The sequence below is a fragment of the Salvelinus namaycush genome, chromosome 4 (genome assembly GCF_016432855.1).
Source record: "Salvelinus namaycush isolate Seneca chromosome 4, SaNama_1.0, whole genome shotgun sequence".
In the NCBI taxonomy this organism is placed as follows: Eukaryota; Metazoa; Chordata; class Actinopteri; order Salmoniformes; family Salmonidae; genus Salvelinus; species Salvelinus namaycush.
This window is the reverse complement of record NC_052310.1, coordinates 21,497,694-21,516,403: the sequence shown is the minus strand read 5'-3', so window position 1 is coordinate 21,516,403 and position 18,710 is coordinate 21,497,694. Positions and strand designations below refer to the sequence as shown.

The 18,710-nt window shown below is 44.4% G+C and overlaps 1 protein-coding gene across 1 annotated transcript in view; it reads right to left on the bottom strand.

Annotated features, from left to right (window-relative positions):
- Positions 1-6,774: 6,774 nt before the first annotated feature.
- Positions 6,775-18,710, bottom strand: part of LOC120045779 (vesicle transport through interaction with t-SNAREs homolog 1A-like) — a 166,034-nt gene continuing 154,098 nt past the window's right edge. Inside the window, exon 11 of the mRNA XM_038990709.1 lies at positions 6,775-9,779. Coding sequence (XP_038846637.1) covers positions 9,686-9,779 — 94 coding nt within the window. The 3' untranslated portion in view covers positions 6,775-9,685. The remainder of the gene's footprint in view (positions 9,780-18,710) is intronic.

Genomic DNA, 18,710 nt, shown 5'->3' with positions numbered 1-18,710 from the left:
AGAGACGAGCTAGCAGAGACGAGCATGACCTATTGTTGCATACTGCCCAAGAAGAGTCATTTCTCGCTGTTAGTGAACCCTCTGAATTCTTCTCACCGGAGCAAAATTGTATCACTGCCATTATAGTAGTTGCATAGAGCAATAAGATACTTTTCTCACTTGGCCTTCAACCATAAGAAGTACCTCAGCACGTGTGAAGATTTCAATGGTTCTCCAATCCAAGTTAAAAAGAAAAGTGCCATAGCCTAGTTTTCTCCTTCACCTCATCTGTGCTTTATTTTTATTGACATATTAGCTAGTGTCTTATTTATGTATTCCTCAATTGTGGTTTTGATTTACATACCCCTTTTGTATGTCACCATTTGTTCAGCGAGTGTAAAAGGTGTCTATTAAATAGAGATAGATAGTGAAATACTAGTCATCCATCAGTCTAAACAATGAGAGCTGATGGACACTCAGACCAACGAGGCTATTTACTCAGAATAACCAACATAGAATGAATGAGGACTCAAGGCTAGAGCACGATTGTTGTATCACAAACACTGACGGCTCTAAGCATCCCCAAGCATTTCAATTGACATCGTTTTTGTTCAAGAGGGAATTCATTTAGAATTAACATGTTGCATTCATGGTCAGGGTACAATGGTAACATTACTAGTTTGTATAACCAAATGCTTTTTCTTTCCCTCAGCACCTATTGTTGCATACTGCCCAACCCCAAGGAGAAAATGATCTTACGGCTCTTTGCAACTAGGATAATGGCAGTGAGTAATAACATTTTGCTCCGGTGTTATACTCACTGCCATTATCCTAGTTGCAAAGAGCTGTAAGATCATTTTCCCGCTTGGCCTTCAACCACAAGTACCTCTGCACATGTTGAGAGTTCAATGGCCTCATTTATACCGGGTTCTAACATGCATCCTGTGTCCTGATCTTGTCCACATTCTACACATGGTGTTAAAATGTATCTTTTATCCATCCACTCTGTCCGCATTGTGACAATATTTCCTAGTTCCTCCTGTATGCAAGTTATTTAATAAATATTCCTTCTAAATAATATGTAATATTTACTTTGATGGCATTAGTCAATTGTGCCAGTTGTCAATGATTTTAGAGGGTGGGATAATGATTATTTAAATGGTTTCACTGGCCAGATCCGTCTACACTTGCACAATGCATGCCTGACTACCTCTGGAGATGGGCAGGAAGATCTGATCACAATACATATTTTAATAGTCTACACCAGTCCTGTCTTAAAATGTGTACAAAATCAGAATGTGGATAAGATCAGGACAAAGAACACATCTGAGAACCAGGTATAAACAGGGCTAATGGTTCTCCATTCCAAGTGAAAAAGAAAACAGTCCATACACATTCATGAAAAATAGATTCGATTTACAAAAGAAATGTGTACCCTTTACCTTTATACTGCACATTATATTCAGATGTGAGTGCTATTGAGGATAAGTTGACCGTTTCACAATGTAACGCATCACTATAGCCTGTATCCATGTTTCTTTCTCTCTCTATCCATATTTCTCTTCCTCTTTCATCGCACTGGCTTGTCCATGGGGGCCCAAGCCCCCCTCCCCCTCTGACTCCCCTCCCTTGCCCCTCCGACAGAAACCCCCAGATGGAAACCACGGGGATTAATGATTCATAAGCTGCTATGTACACAATTATTCTTATTCTAATGTGCAGTAATGGCTCACAAGCATCTAATGCACACATGGCATGGATGCACACATGGCATGGAATCTCTTAACAAACAACACAAAAATAAACAACTAAATATTTACATTATTTGGTCATTTGGTAAAATTCTATATCTTGTGTCCTTTTGGTAACAAGAACCTGCATTCAACTTCGTGAAGTGTTTGGCCATCGATGCCAAACCTCTAGTTGACGTTGTTGTTTGGAGTTTGGCGGTTGGCTGAAGGTCACTGGTATTTCTCAGAGGGTCTCAGTCTGTGAATTCAGCATTTGAATCCCAGAGTGTAATTGAGCGTCTCGTGGTCTTCTGAACACACTGAGGGATTGAGTTACGATCAATCACCCTCTATGGACAGTCCATACAGTCCAGCTTCAACCACAGCACTACATGTTGGTTATATGGGCTCAGCCTTTGCACCTGTGCAATAAGCTTAAATACCAAAGCTTATTTTTTGTGACAAACTTTATTTGTTTCTTCTTTTTTATGGGGGGGGGGGGGGTCATTTTGAATCGGGACAAATTTCTAGACAACTCTGGAGACCTAGCAATTGCAGTAATACTTCCCCAAATATCTTTGCGTCTTTAAGTTACAGTATGTCGATGAAACGTAAACATGGAGCCAGCCATGTTAGTAACTTCCATGTTGAAATATGGCATAATTGCCTCCCGGGTGGCGCAGTGGTCTAGGGCACTGCATCGCAGTGCTAACTGCGCCACCAGAGTCTCTGGGTTCGCGCCCAGGCTCTGTCGCAGCCGGCCGCGACCGGGAGGTCCGTGGGGCGACGCACAATTGGCATAGCGTCGTCCGGGTTAGGGAGGGTTTGGCCGGTAGGGATATCCTTGTCTCATCGCGCTCCAGCGACTCCTGTGGCGGGCCGGGCGCAGTGCGCGCTAACCAAGGGGGCCAGGTACACGGTGTTTCCTCCGACACATTGGTGCGGCTGGCTTCCGGGTTGGAGGCGCGCTGTGTTAAGAAGCAGTGCGGCTTGGTTGGGTTGTGCTTCGGAGGACGCATGGCTATCGACCTTCGTCTCTCCCGAGCCCGTACGGGAGTTGTAGCGATGAGACAAGATAGTAATTACTAGCGATTGGATACCACGAAAATTGGGGAGAAAATGGGATAACATTTAATAAAAAGAAAAAAGAAATATGGCATAATTAATCAATTCTGACTCCAACCTACAATGGTCAAGTGAAGGCGTCCAGGGCCCAGAAGGGTTGTCCTGTTTGGCATACTACTCTCAATACCCGTGGAAATTCTCGCTTAAATTATTTTGAAAAAATCTTTAACCCACCTCCTCCCGCTGTCATGCAGAACCTTTCACAGAGCGTTGTTGATGAGTGTGATTATGATGATTAAGGTTTGGTCCTCTCGCTCTTTCTCTTCCTGTTCCTCAGACTTGGCCAGTAGGATTCTGATGCTTCCCTTTACCCATAATCCTTTCCCTTTCTTTTTGCTGATTAGAATTTCTGCCATGGCCTCTGGGATTGGACGATTTGAACATATTTTATTTAACCGCTGTAAGGCCTAATATTCCAAAGCTGTGATCTATAGCAGAATTACAATTCTCAGGGTCAAGGAGGGATTCTGCCACAGAAGGGGAGGGTACAATCACTCTTTAGAAAAATGGAATGATAGAGACAAGAAAACAGAAAAAAGGGGGAAGAATCTCACTAGTCTTTAAAAATGAATGAGCAAATGGGTAATCCCAGTCACTGCATGGTAAGGAGAAAAATCAATATTGGTGCTCTGTTCATCTGGGCAGTCAGAAAAATCCTTGAGATGAACAAAAGTTGTGCATTTTGTTGCCGCCACTATACAACTCAATAAAGGTGTGTCTGTGTGTTTTATAATAGTGTGTGTGAGAGAGAGACTGACAATGTATGGGTCCATGTGTTCAGTGAAAGTATTTTGAAACATGTCTGTGTGAGTTAAAAACTGACCAATGCCCACAGTTTGAAAGCAAATATATTCTTCCTGCATATTACAGCACTGATAAACAAGCATGATATCCACATAAAAACAAGGAGGCTGCCATTCCTTACTGTGTTAGATGTATCCTACAGTACGAGTGAGGAAAAGGTGGTTGGGGATATAAGAGGACATCATATAAATTCTGTAACCGTTGAACTCCCCATTCAATTGACCCCTCATGCCAACCTGCAGGGGTTCCCCTCGCTACAATCCAATTTTACTTCCTGCCCTGTGTAGAGACAGTCAGACGAGCTCTGTGATTGGACACACCTTCATGAATGTTTAATCACTAACCCCCCCCCCCCCCCCATCTAAGGCAGAGGTACCATGGAGACCTGTCATCCTTCCATCCCATCTTCCTCATCTCCAATACCATTCTGTCACCCTTCCACCCCATCTTCCTCATCTCCAATACCATTCTGTCATCCTTCCATCCCATCTTCCTCATCTCCAATACCATTCTTATCCTTCCATCCCATCTTCCTCATCTCCAATATCTTTGTCATCCTTCCATCCTCCTCACCTCTATCCATTATAGTATATCTATGAGCTTATGTTTATGTTTAGACGATTATGCATATGAAATGCCTCACTGACACAATTGTACCCCCCTTCTCCATCCCTAATCCCCCCATCCCATCCCCCTTCCCTTCTTCCTACATGCTGCCATGCCCCCCCCCCCCAGTTCATTAGAGAGCTCTTCAGTAGCCTGTCATAGAGGATGTGCTCCATCAAAGCTGATCGACTCCCCGTTTTCCAGAAAGATGTCGCGGGTTATCACCGTTTGCTCAGATCTCCGGCTACGGGGAACATGAATGGCAGGCCGTCTTTTGAAGACAGTGATTTCTACACTGATGCCTCCCAGTTGGAAATGTAGAATATTGTCTGGTAAGACACCACATGCAAAGTAAATGACTGTGCAGCTTGGAACTAGCACAACAGTCACGGCCTGCCTTCCAGGCTTCTTGCAGCCTTGTCTGATTCATACATCCTTCCAGATCTCCTCTCTTTACCTCTGCCGGTCTCTGTCAATCCAGCTCTACATTACACTGTCTGAGGATTGACCAGAAGAACGCTTTTTGTCTCTGAAAAGAGAACAGACATTCAAAAAATGTCCCCACTGACGTCTGATTTCAATTTGTCAACAGGCTTCTGGGATCTGACATTCACTGTACCACTAGACATACATTCAAATCCATGCACCATAAATTACTGCATTTAAATGTTGCAAAAGCATCTCACCATGTACTGCAGCATACTATACGTTCATATATTCGAATAGCTATTGGAGCCCTAATGAAATTAGAAGCATTGCATAACGAAACAAGAGGTGAGAAAGTATGCAAACATTTAAGAAGCCTAATACTGTCTACTGGGTCAATTATATGAAGTCTCCATTATCATGCAAATGGCAGCGCCGGTTACAACTGTATTCCTTTGTAGTGGTAAAGAGTTAATTTTAGCTCAAAGGATATGTCAGTACTCTACAGGGAGAGAGATGAGAGAGTTGAGGGAGAAAGAAAGAGGGGGAGATTAGTTTAGTCTGCTTCAGTCCGTGTCTGACCTGGTCTTTGTGTTCAGTGTTCATATTGTATGAATCGTTCACCTGTGTCGGTGCTTCACTGTGCAAGTTGAGGTACACATAATAGAAGGTACAGACATTGGATTTGACTGCGGTTTAGCCGTGGGTAAAATGAAAGTTGCAGGCTTCGCCTTTCCTTCTTCCTGAAGTGTCAGGTTTTATTTCGGTGCCGAATGTACGACAGAACGAGAGGGGCGGAGGAGGGAAGACGACAGGAAGTTATGACAGGGCATCTTTGTCGTTGAAATGCAATACTGCTTTAATGACAACACAAACGTTCTTCACATCTACAGAAAGCCCAAAAATGTCTCGGGGGGGGGGGGGGGGGGAACTAAACAGCCCCCAAAAAAGTATGAAAAGCAACACAATATTGAGTTCAGCTGCTTGGACCTGATCATCAAGATACTAGACTTACACTATTGATGGACATTTCGAACACAGACCGAAACATGCACACACAACACGCAAACCAACTGCACTCGCCATTGCACTTTTCCGGCTCCATCTTTCGCCCACAAGCACAAGGGTAGGCGCTCTAGACACGGCTGTAGCTCTGTGACCTACCACAGAGAATAGGGTCATTGTCATGTCTTTGTGCGCGTAAACACCATTAAAATAAACAACAGCGTTGGATGATAAAAGAGCGGGGGGGATAAAAGAAAGCCATTCTACTTGGACTGGTACAAAAAGGAGGAACATACTGTAGCCCTCTCTCTACTATCATAGAATGAAAGGGGGTTTAGAGGTTGCTCTAGCACGTGTGACAGTAGAGAGGGATGCATGTGTGTAATGTATTTTTGTCTGCGTTTGTTTGGACAGTCGATACAGAGGCAAACTCTTCCATATTGTCAAACGGTGTCATTGTGGACTTCGGCTCGCTGGTCTGCGGGCGGGCGTCCCTGACAGCGGAGACTCTCTGGGAGATAAAACGTCTGCCCTCCCATCGCGATCCCACTGTCGGAGTTGTTTACCTATCCCGTTTAAGGTGCGTCCTTCAGAGGGACAACGGCTCAAACGCTCCCCGTCACAATTCCTGTCCGCCTAAACGGCTGACAAATGGCAGGATTTTATACCGATAAGGGGCCGCCACCGAGAAGTTTACTCGTCCTGGGAACAATTCTCCCCTTTTACTGTTTTTTGAGAGGACCCCTGGTTTGTGTATTAAACACCAGGAGACGTAGGCTTAACCTGCGCTGTGGTTGAAAGGTTCTCGGTTGCTTTATTTTTCAAACGTGGCATACGCCTACATGGGTCTTGCATAAGGAAGAAGAGATGACCCAAACCTAAATGGTAGACACACCTCCAAAACCTTAAAAAGCATCTTCAGCCTTGGACATGACGAACTCACCAGCCCCTCAGACAATCATATGACAATGGACAGGGACATAAAACACTAGCCTGTCTAGCGATCGGAGAGAAGCGAAAGCATTTAAATGGCTTTAGAAAGCATTTAAATGGCTTTATTACCAATCACCCCCCCAAATCCCCTCCCCTCTCTCTCCCTGTCTGTATGGAGCTCACCCACCTCTGCCACTTGAGGGTTAACACTGGGCTTAATGAAATATTAAAAGGTGTCTGTACCTGCTGCTATTGTTGCCCCTTGGAATAAGATAGAACCTATTTTTGACAAGTTTTTATCCTTCTCTCCGTGGCAAGACGCTCATCGAAAACCAAATCAGTCACAAAGAACAGAAAGGGGGTAATGAATAATCTATTTCGTACTTTAAAGGCACCCGCTGCTCGGAGGGAGAGAAGGAGAGAGAAAGAGAGAGGGAAGGAAGGAGGGATGGAGAGATATAAGAGGGCTGAGAAAAAAAGGAAGGATGGGCAGACAAAAAGGAGAACAAGAGAAAGTAGACAAAAAAAGAGTGCTGGCAGATGATACCAGGCATCTGCCAAGCCAAGGAATCATACGACAGGCCTCCTGTTAAATAATACCCCCCCTCTAAACAAATCATTAGCCCTCCCCCTTCTATCTAAAGTTGTTTAATGCCATTTCCTAATGAACATAATAGCCAGAAATAATAATGAAAGAAAATACAAACATCTAAACGGAGCCCAGGCAGGGTTGTCGACGACGCTCAATTATTTCCTTGTCAAGTGGGTCTGTTTTTAATGAGGCCCTGTGGGACTGACAGCTGTCAGTCAGCCCTGACTTTTTGACACCATTACAACTTCAAATAGAGCCGTGCTCGTGTCTGCCGCGGCCACGCTGTCTGCCGCGGCCACGCTGCACGGTGGAAGGGAGGCTGCGGCAGCGCTACAACTCAGCTCATCCTGACAGGCTGGGAGAGAGAGAGAGGGAGGAAGAGAGGGGTGAGGGAAGGAGGGAGGACGGGTGGGGGTGGAGAGAGAAAGGAGGGAGGGACCGAGGAGAGAGGACGAGCACACGTAGGCACTCCAGACACAATAATCAGTTGTTTGGCTCATACACCAACCTCCAGGTATAGATTCTCATACACACCTCACCCTGTTTTTCCTTTTGATGGAAAAACCAAATCACGCAGGTGATTATCTGATGAGGTTGGCAGGGGTTTCTCCCCCCTCCTCCTCGTTTCCTCTCCTTATCCTCTTTTTTCATTATTCCTCAACTTAATGATAACTCGGCCACGGGTTGGCCCACATGGGATGGAGGGGGAGACACTATTTTGTTGGTCATTAATTTGAACCTTTGAAGCCGCCGGGCGGCTGGGGCGGTAGCGGAGAAAGCCCCCCCCACGGAATAGCAAATGGCCTCTCTCTCGTGCTGCCGCATGGAGGCAGGCGGCCGTCCGGCCTGAACCAGGCAGACCACCGGCCGTCTGTCTGTCTGTCTGTCTGTCTGTCTGTCTGTCTGTCTGTCTGTCTGTCTGTCTGTCTGTCTGTCTGTCTCTGTCTGTCTGTCTGTCTGTCTGTCTGTCTGTCTTTCGGTGGAGGACATGGGGGAGTACCTGTGTATGTTTTAATGAGAGTATGTTTGTGTGACAGGACACACAAACAGTCCCTTTGCAGCACCTCTCGGATTTTGCACTTAAAACACAACAAACTTACTCTGTCCACCTACAGTAGAATGGCATTCCCCTTCCAAACTGGACTGAAACACACGTAGTATTGGGAGTTTGTAAAAACATGCAACAACATATCAGCTTGAGGCTGTTTGGGTTAAAGGCTCTACATAAAAATGTATCATTATTACAACTCTGGACAAAACAGAAGAAATAAAACAAAAATATTTAGATAGGACAAGAGAAATTTCATTTATATTAAAAATGACTTAAGTCTGAATTCACACACAATCAAAGCAATCCATGATTGAACTGGTCCTGGAGAAATACGAACTATACATGTCATGTGATTCGCTGGCCAAAGACGATTGGTCTGCGTCAGGTTACGTTTACAATAGACTCCATAAAATGTACATTTAATGATAATCAACAAAAATAAATCATCAATTCTCAAACAATGTATATAAATAAATAGTAACAGAATAACTGGTAATATGAAAAACCTAAAAGCCTTTTTTTCTCTGCTTACATTTATGTAGATTTGCCAGTTAGTGCAGTATGTGGACTACTATAATCAATTCTATATTAATGTCATGTGTGTATGAACAAAATATCATGGAGTCTGGACAATGTTGAGATCCCTCACAGTCAGATATCAATGATACGAGTGAATATTGTGAAGAGGACGGACAAATCAAACTGGGTCTCCTTCCTCGAGTCAAAACAGAAGCAAACCTTTTCATGCGTTTTCTATAAGTCGAATAAGTCTTCCATTTACGAATGTATCTCTCATATTTGGGCCCAACCGTGTGGAAAGAGGTGGTGGACTACCACCTCTTATTTGAAGGTACTGTCCTTTGTACCTGGAGGCTGTGTGTGACTGTGGACGCATGTAGTAAGCCCCCATGTTAATCAGAGTTGAGTCTAGCGCCTAATACACTAGATGGATTGAAAGCTGGTCTGACAAAGAGGGAGAGAAAAGCCCTGCGTACAGATAGGCAAGCACTCACACACACACACACAGAAAAGGGACTGCGGACACCTTAAGTTAGAGCATGGAAGTAGTGAATAAACAACACTAGCAGGATTTACATCTAAACTCTTTGAATTCCCCATAGGCTCTCTCTACCCAGGGAAAAGATGGATCTCCCAATCAAACACAGTCCAGTGACAACACCATGAATAATATCAAAAACAATAGAACAAAAACTGTGGGGGCAAGACAGCGAGAGAGAGAGAGAGAGAGAGAGACCCCTGTCATGGCCTGGAAAGTGATTCATTGGAACCATTTGTCCTAATTACTCCAGAGCAATGCTTTTGTCGCTATTAATCACGCCTGGTGTGTGTGTGTGTGTGTGTGTGTGTGTGTGTGTGTGTGTGTGTGTGTGTGTGTGTGTGTGTGTGTGTGTGAGAGAGAGAGAATTAGGGAGATCAGTGCCCTCGCACATTGAAATAGATAGCCAGGATGATGGTGATGAGGATGATGGCGCCGAGGACGAAGACCAGGACTCTGTTCTGGATGATTCTGCACAGAGAGAGAGAGAGAGAGAGAGAGAGAGAGAGAGAGAGAGAGAGAGAGAGAGAGAGAGAGAGAGAGAAGGGAGGAAAAAGAGAGGAGAGGAGAGACAGAGAGAGAGAGAGAGAGAGAGAGAGAGAGGGGGGAAAAAATAGGCAAAGACAGGGTCAGCCAGGGGTCACAGTCGTCTGTTTGAAATCACAGAGACATCTGAAACAACAAAATGTCCGGCCCTTAATTCAGAGGTTATCATGTTTAATGGGTACTATGAGGGCCTCATAAAAGGGTATTTACTGTTCACACACACTGACAAGACTGCTATTCAAAGGGACACACACACACACACGTAAACGCAAGCTTGCACGAACAAATACGCCCGCGCACACAGCGCCTGCACACACAATTGTTTGGTCCAGCAACTCCCCAACACACAAAACTGCAGACAGGCTTTAGGGAAGGAAAGGGAAAAACGATTTCAAAATGTGATTTACATAATAAAGTGGAAAAAAGTGTCTCCAGTTTCCTGGAGGTAATACAATACAACGTCTGTGAATTACGGATGGAATTTGCCATAAAACACCTCGCTCTATGACACAGTCACATTCTCCCACTAACTTGACAAAAATAGACTTTGAACAACAACAAAAAAATTATGTAAAGAGAAAGGAGGACAAGGAGAGCAAATGTATGTTTTAGTTTGTTTGTGTGTGTGTTCATATGTGTGTGTGTATGTATATGTGTGTTTGTATGTATGTATGTATGTATATGTGTGTGTGTATGTGTGTATGTGTATGTGTGTGTGCGTGTATGTGTATGTGTGTATGTATGTGTATATGTGTGTATGTATGTATGTGTGTATGTATGTGTATGTGTGTGTGTGTGTGTATGTGTATATATATGTATGTATGTGTGTATGTGTATGTATGTGTATATGTATGTATGTATGTATGTATGTATGTATGTATGTATGTATGTATGTATGTATGTATGTATGTATGTATGTATGTATGTATGTATGTATGTCCGTAGTCTCCAGAGCGCCTCTCCACACTCTCCGTCACTCCTGACAAATGACAGAATTATCACATTTGCTGACATGTGGAGGGGGAGTGGGGCCAGTGTCCACTGCTCTAAGCAGGAGATGAATAGCCCATGTTTTAGTCATTCATCACTGGGGCTGTGGAGCTGCAACTCAGGACTGCTCACTCAACCCCTACCTACCCCTTCCCCTCACCCAGCCCGACCCCCAGCCCCAGCATCTATCCTGGCCGGAGTTTAGAGGCAGTTTACTCCAAACTCCAGCCTTAGATCCGCTCTTACATCTAGACTCTGTCCAGGAACATCTTTAGTCAGATACTTACCCCAGCCTGAGTTTCAGCCTCTTCCATTACTGCTACAGCCCCAGACCCAACTTCTCCTTTTCCAACAACTTCTACAGCCTGGTTCTACACTAGCCCTGCTCCAGTCCATGGCCCCAGCCTGACATGGAGAGGGTCTCCAGGGGCCCGAGCCCTCAATTTGGAAACAGCTCAGCAGGTCGAGTTTATGAGAGTGTAAGTTACACATGTGACGGTGAGAATATCCCTTCGTAATGACAGTTAAGCTACGACAGAACACTCCATTCACCATGTTTATCACAGATTGATTTGAATAAATGGGCCTGGTCGCCGCGGCTCTGGCAAGGGGCCTCTCCTGATAGGGTGCTGGCGCTGCAGCGTTTGCATAATGCAGAGCCGATTGGGGAAGAAGCGGGAAACATTAATCAGCGCGTGTTTAGCAAGGCCACAGCTCCCTCTTTAATCGCCATTCATTATTAACCATGATTATTTACTCGCAAACGCCCCAACCGAGATGCTAGCATGTTACTGTATGTGTTGTGCTTGGGGATCCTGCCGCTAGTTCATTTGACAGCTGTGGAGGCAGGAGGAGGGGTTGAGATGAATGAGGAGGGGTTGACGGGAAGTTTGTTTTGGGCTGGCGAAGGCTTGGTTAAGGGGATAGGATGGTAGTACTTTAACATGAGTTGTATTTTAGAAGCTTTAATAAACTATTTAGAAGTAGTGCTGGTAGGCTATATATGCATGTACAAATGATAAATGAGTCTTATAGCATTTATAACCATGTATTAACATGGTATGCATAATAAAAATCACTAAGAAAGCATTTAAGTATTTATATCAGCATTTATAATGACTTAATAATACAAGTTATTATTAAGCTATTCATTTAGGTACCGTACAGGGTAGTGCTTAGCGATTAGTGCGTTTTGAAGTCTGTTTCGGTTTGATTATGAAAAAATGACCACCGTTTTATTTTGGTTTCGATTATTTATTTGACATGAAATGCACTATGCATTATGGGGGTTGAATGCTGTAACACAGAATAAAACTATTAATAAAAGTCTCATGATGGTAGTGACTCCCCATTACACCTATTAACCATCATTTATTCACATGACTTAAAAATGATTTCAGTTGTTGTGTACATTACATTTGTTTTAATTCATGATATTATTATTTAATTCCAAGTCATCATCTCATCTCTCTGCTGCCTATGCTGTCGGAGAAAATCACCAGGCTAGTAGTTCTTCAAAGTAAATAAGGAATACTTTTAATCACTCAGATCATGTCTTTTCAGGTAGCGATACCTCACAAAGTGCTCTCTATCCCTCTCCATCATGCACTCTCTCTTCTCTCCGTTTCCCTGTCTCTGCTCCACATAGAACGGACAAGTAGGCGGGTGTGCAATGGATTATGGTCATTGTAGTTAATTACCACGTTTTCTGCACTAAACTGTAGAATATTGGCGCATTGGAAACTAAAACTCCCTATTACCTCGCACAGTTTAGGCTTGGTCTGATTTATCTCTGGAGAAACCGCGCATCAAGCTCACAGAAAAAAAACAGACCGAAATGGAATTCAAAATAATTGAACCAATGTCGCTCAATTTCGGTTGATCGCTCAGCACTAGTACAAGGTAAGTGTTGTACACTACACTGTCAATTAAACAAATATTATTCTTAAAAAAGCCATCCATTTGGTGACAGAAGTGGGATCCTCCGACAGGACGATCTTGCAGGAGTCCATAAGCAATAACACAAAATACATCCTGGTCAGGACCTTAACGCCTAAGGAACTCTTTGTCTATTGCAAAGTCCTTTTTCTCTTCATATTTGATACTTCATATCGGCGTTATTCCTGTATTGAAATCCCTAACTAGGGGTGTCTAGTGTATAGGATAGGGAACATGCCTCCTTAACATCGGGCCTGGGGGAATCTAAATGGAAAGCGGACTGGAGAGGAGGAGAGGACCACGGGCTGGTCTGTTTGATGCGTACCAAGTCATTTGAATGAATGAGTAAAATGCATGGGACAGGGGGCCCTCTCCTGCCTACAGTAATGTAGATTAATATACCGGCGGTTAGGGGTCTCTCCTCTGACAACACTCTCCGAGGATGGAGAAGGTCCTCAGGCCCCCAGGCAACCCCCTCCACCCCCTCACGCCCAGGCTACCAGACAGGGAGGAGAAGAGGAGAGCCCAGAGTGGAGGAGAGGAGCGAGGGATTAGAATGGAATCATAATTCACTTGAGCCATGTTTAAATCCATTTAAGAAACAGTGTCTGTGACACTTTACGAGTGTAAACCCAGCCCTCTGACAGACTCTGTAATTAACCCCCGGAATCCCCACGACAGAGAGAGAAGGTAGAGGTGTGAGAGGAGGAATATTCACAGTTGGTTTGGCTAGCTAGAGGCGGTGTCTCTGTAAAATAACCAAGCATTCACATGTATATTATTGTGCCTAATGGCATGATCTCAGAAATCTACATGTATACTACCGTTCAAAAGTTTGGGGTCACTTAGAAATGTCCTTGTTTTTTTAAAGAAAAGCAATTTTTTTTGTCCATTAAAATAACATCAAATTGATCAGAAATACAGTGTTGACATTGTTAATGTTGTAAATGACTATTGTAGCTGGAAACAATTTTTTTTTAAATGGAATATCTACATAGGTGAACAGAGGCCCATTATCAGCAACCATCACTCCTGTGTTCCAATGGCACATTGTGTTAGCTAATCCAAGATTATCATTTTAAAATGCTAATTCATCATTAGAAAACCATTTAGCAATTATGTTAGCACAGCTGAAAACTGTTGTCCTGATTAAAGAAGCAATAAAACTGGCCTTCTTTAGACTAGATGAGTATCTGGAGCATCAGCATTTGTGGGTTCGATTACAGGCTCAAAATGGCCAGAAACAAATAACTTTTTTCTGAAACTCGTCAGTCTATTCTTGTTCTGAGAAATGAAGGCGAGAAATTGCCAAGAAACGGAAGATATTGTACAATGCTGTGTACTACTCCCGTCACAGAACAGTGGAAACTGTCTCTAACCAGAATAGAAAGAGGACTGGTAGACCCCGGTGCACAACTGAGCAAGAGGACAAGTACATTTGAGTGTCTAGTTTGAGAAACAGATGCCTCACAAGTCCTCAACTGGCAGATTTATTAAATAGTTCCCGCAAAACATCAGTCTCAACGTCAACAGTGAAGAGGCGACGCCGAGTTGCAAAGAAAAAGCCATATCTCAGACTGGCCAATAAAAGGAAAAGATTAAGATGGGCAAAAGAACACAGACACTGGACAAAGGAACTCTGCCTAGAAGTTCAGCATCCCGGAGTCGCCGTTTCCAGCTACAACAGTTATTTACATCATTAACAATGACTACACTGTATTTCTGACCAATTTGATGTTATTTTCAATGGACAAAAATGTTGCTTTTCTTTCAAAAACAAGGTCATTTCTAAGTGACCCCAAACTTTTGAACGTAACACATGCATGCGAGTTATTCATAAAGAAAGACCACACATATGTATAATGTGTTCATTAAAATTGGTCACTACAAACCATCATAAAGCAGATGATGTAGACAAAAAACACATTATTCTGCGATACTGTTGATAACAGTCCCCTTTTCCATAATCCACTGGACCTAATTTGCAATGATAATTTTCGCTACAATGTCGTCCATCTAATAGATATCATCTACACTGCAAAGATGATATATGCCACAAAGAGATTGACATCAAATCTACCAGCCATATTCGATTACTAGCCTTATTTATTCAAATAAAGTCACATAATGCCACCGTAAAAATCTCCAAACATATCTTGGACCAGAGAGTTTCAGTGTGAAAAACATGGTTTCTTCTACTGTATGGCAGATCTAGGTCTGACACATCACATCTCCAGACAGAACAGAACTTATCAAACCGGATCCATCCTCTGTGTTTGACACTTGACAGAGGGGAAAATAATGGGAGGGGAGGGGGGTGTGTGTGTTACACACAACTCAAGGCTTGAGATAAACCTTACCTCTGACATACCTTCTCACGAGGCCCTTATGTGATCCAACCATCTCTCTCTGCTCTTTCCCTCTTTTTCCCCATTCTCTCATTCTCTCCCAATTCTCTCTCCCCCATTCTCTCGCTCTCTCTCCATTCTCTCTCAATCTCTCCCCATTCTCTCTCTCTTTCTTTTCCCCCATTCTCTCCCTCTCTCTTTCTCTTTTTCACCATTCTCTCTCTTTTTCCCCCATTCTCTCTCTCGCTCTCTTTCCCCACTTGCCCTCTCTCTTTCCCCATTCGCCCTCTCTCTTCCCCATTCTCTCTATTTCATTTTCCCCATTCTCACGCTCTCTATTTTCCCCCATTCTCTCTCTCTCTTTTCCCCCATTTTCTCACTCTCTCTCTCCCCTCTCGCTCGCTCTCTCTCCCCATTTTCTTTTTCTTTTCCCCCATTCTCTCTCTCTTTTTCCCCATTCGCCCTCTCCCTTCCCCATTCACTTTTTCATTTCCCCCATTCTCACGCTCTCTATTTTTCCCCATTCTCTCTCTCTCTTTTTCCCCATTCTCTCTCTCTCTTTTTCCCCATTCTCTCTCTCTTTCCCCATTTGCCCTCTCTTTTCCCCCATTTGCACTCTCTCTTTTCCCCCATTTGCCCTCTCTTTCCCCATTTTCCCTCTCCCTCTCTCTTCCCCATTCTCTCTATTTCATTTTCCCCATTCTCACGCTCTCTATTTTTCCCCACGCTCTCTCTTTCCCCATTTGCCCTCTCGCTTCCCCATTCTCTCTCTCGCTCTCTTTCCCCACTTGCCCTCTCTCTTTCCCCATTCGCCCTCTCTCTTCCCCATTCTCTCTATTTCATTTTCCCCATTCTCACGCTCTCTATTTTCCCCCATTCTCTCTCTCTCTTTTCCCCCATTTTCTCACTCTCTCTCTCCCCTCTCGCTCGCTCTCTCTCCCCATTTTCTTTTTCTTTTCCCCCATTCTCTCTCTCTTTTTCCCCATTCGCCCTCTCCCTTCCCCATTCACTTTTTCATTTCCCCCATTCTCACGCTCTCTATTTTTCCCCATTCTCTCTCTCTCTTTTTCCCCATTCTCTCTCTCTTTCCCCATTTGCCCTCTCTTTTCCCCCATTTGCACTCTCTCTTTTCCCCCATTTGCCCTCTCTTTCCCCATTTTCCCTCTCCCTCTCTCTTCCCCATTCTCTCTATTTCATTTTCCCCATTCTCACGCTCTCTATTTTTCCCCACTCTCTCTCTTTCCCCATTTGCCCTCTCGCTTCCCCATTCTCTTTCATTTTCCCCATTCTCACGCTCTCTATTTTTCCCCATTCTCTCTCCCCATTTGCCCTCTCTTTCCCCCATTTGCCATCTTTCCCCATTCTCTCTACTTCATTTTCCCCATTCTCACGCTCTCTATTTTTCCCCATTCTCTCTCTCTCTTTTCCCCCATTCCCTATCTATTTTCCCCATTCTCTCATTCTCTCTCTCTTCCCATTCTCTCGCTCTCTCTCCCCATTCTCTCGCTCTCTCTCTCCATTCTCTCTTTCTTTTCCCCCATTCTCTCTCTTTCCCCACTCTCTCTCTCTCTTTCCCCATTCACCCTCTCACTTCCCCATTCTCACGCTCTCGCTTTCTCTTTCCCCCCAATCTCTCTCTCTCTTTCAACCAATTCGCCCTCTCTTTCCCCATTTGCCCTCTCACTTTCCCCATTTTCCCTCTCCATTCTCTCCATTTCATTTTCCCCATTCTCTCCCTCTCTCTCTTTCACCATTCTCTCTCCCCCCTTCTCTCTCTCTCTTCTTTTCCCCCATTATCTCGCTCTCTCTTTTTCCCCATTCTCTCTCTCGCTCTCTCTTTCCCCATTCTCTCTTCCTCTTCCCATTCTCTCTCTCTCTTCCCATTCTCTCTCTCTCTTCCCATTCTCTCTCTCTTCCCATTCACTCTCTCTCTTCCCATTCACTCTCTCTCTTCCCATTCACTCTCTCTCTTCCCATTCACTCTCTCTCTTCCCATTCACTCTATCTCTTCCCATTCTCTCCCGCTCTCTTTTTCCCCATTCTCTCTCTCGCTCTCTCTTTCCCCATTCTCTCTTCCTCTTCCCATTCTCTCTCTCTCTTCCCATTCTCTCTCTCTCTTCCCATTCTCTCTCTCTCTTCCCATTCTCTCTCTCTCTTCCCATTCACTCTCTCTCTTCCCATTCACTCTCTCTTCCCATTCTCTCTCTCTTCCCATTCTCTCTCTCTTCCCATTCACTCTCTTTTTCCCCATTCTCTCTCTCTCTCTCTTTTTCCCCATTCTCTCTCTCTCTCTCTTTTTCCCCATTCTCTCTCCCTCTCTCTTTTTCCCCATTCTCTCTCCCTCTCTCTTTTTCCCCATTCTCTCTCCCTCTCTCTTTTTCCCCATTCTCTCTCCCTCTCTCTTTTTCCCCATTCTCTCTCCCTCTCTCTTTTTCCCCATTCTCTCTCCCTCTCTCTTTTTCCCCATTCTCTCTCCCTCTCTCTTTTTTCCCCCATTCTCTCTCCCTCTCTCTCTTTTTCCCCATTCTCTCTCCCTCTCTCTCTTTTTCCCCATTCTCTCTCCCTCTCTCTTTTTCCCCATTCTCTCTCCCTCTCTCTCTTTTTCCCCATTCTCTCTCCCTCTCTCTTTTTCCCCATTCTCTCCCTCTCTCTTTTTCCCCATTCTCTCCCTCTCTCTCTTTTTCCCCATTCTCTCTCCCTCTCTCTCTTTCCCCATTCTCTCTCCCTCTCTCTCTTTTTCCCCATTCTCTCTCCCTCTCTCTCTTTTTCCCCATTCTCTCTCCCTCTCTTTTCCCCATTCTCTCCCCCTCTCTTTTTCCCCATTCTCTCCCTCCCTCTCTTTCCCCATTCTCTCTCCCTCTCTCTCTTTTTCCCCATTCTCTCCCTCTCTCTTTTTCCCCATTCTCTCCCTCTCTCTCTTTTTCCCCATTCTCTCCCCCTCTCTTTTTCCCCATTCTCTCTCCCTCTCTCTCTTTTTCCCCATTCTCTCCCCCTCTCTTTTTCCCCATTCTCTCCCTCTCTCTCTTTCCCCATTCTCTCTCCCTCTCTCTCTTTTTCCCCATTCTCTCTCCCTCTCTCTCTTTTTCCCCATTCTCTCTCCCTCTCTCTCTTTTTCCCCATTCTCTCCCTCTCTCTTTTTCCCCATTCTCTCTCCCTCTCTCTCTTTTTCCCCATTCTCTCTCCCTCTCTCTTTTTCCCCATTCTCTCCCTCTCTCTCTTTTTCCCCATTATCTCTCCCTCTCTCTCTTTTTCCCCATTCTCTCTCCCTCTCTCTTTTTCCCCATTCTCTCCCCCTCTCTCTTTTTCCCCATTCTCTCTCCCTCTCTCTTTTTCCCCATTCTCTCTCCCTCTCTCTTTTTCCCCATTCTCTCTCCCTCTCTCTTTTTCCCCATTCTCTCTCCCTCTCTCTTTTTCCCCATTCTCTCTCCCTCTCTCTTTTTCCCCATTCTCTCTCCCTCTCTTTTCCCCATTCTCTCCCCCTCTCTTTTTCCCCATTCTCTCCCTCCCTCTCTCCTTTTCCCCATTCTCTCCCTCCCTCTCTCTTTTTCCCCATTCTCTCTCCCTCTCTCTCTTTTCCCCA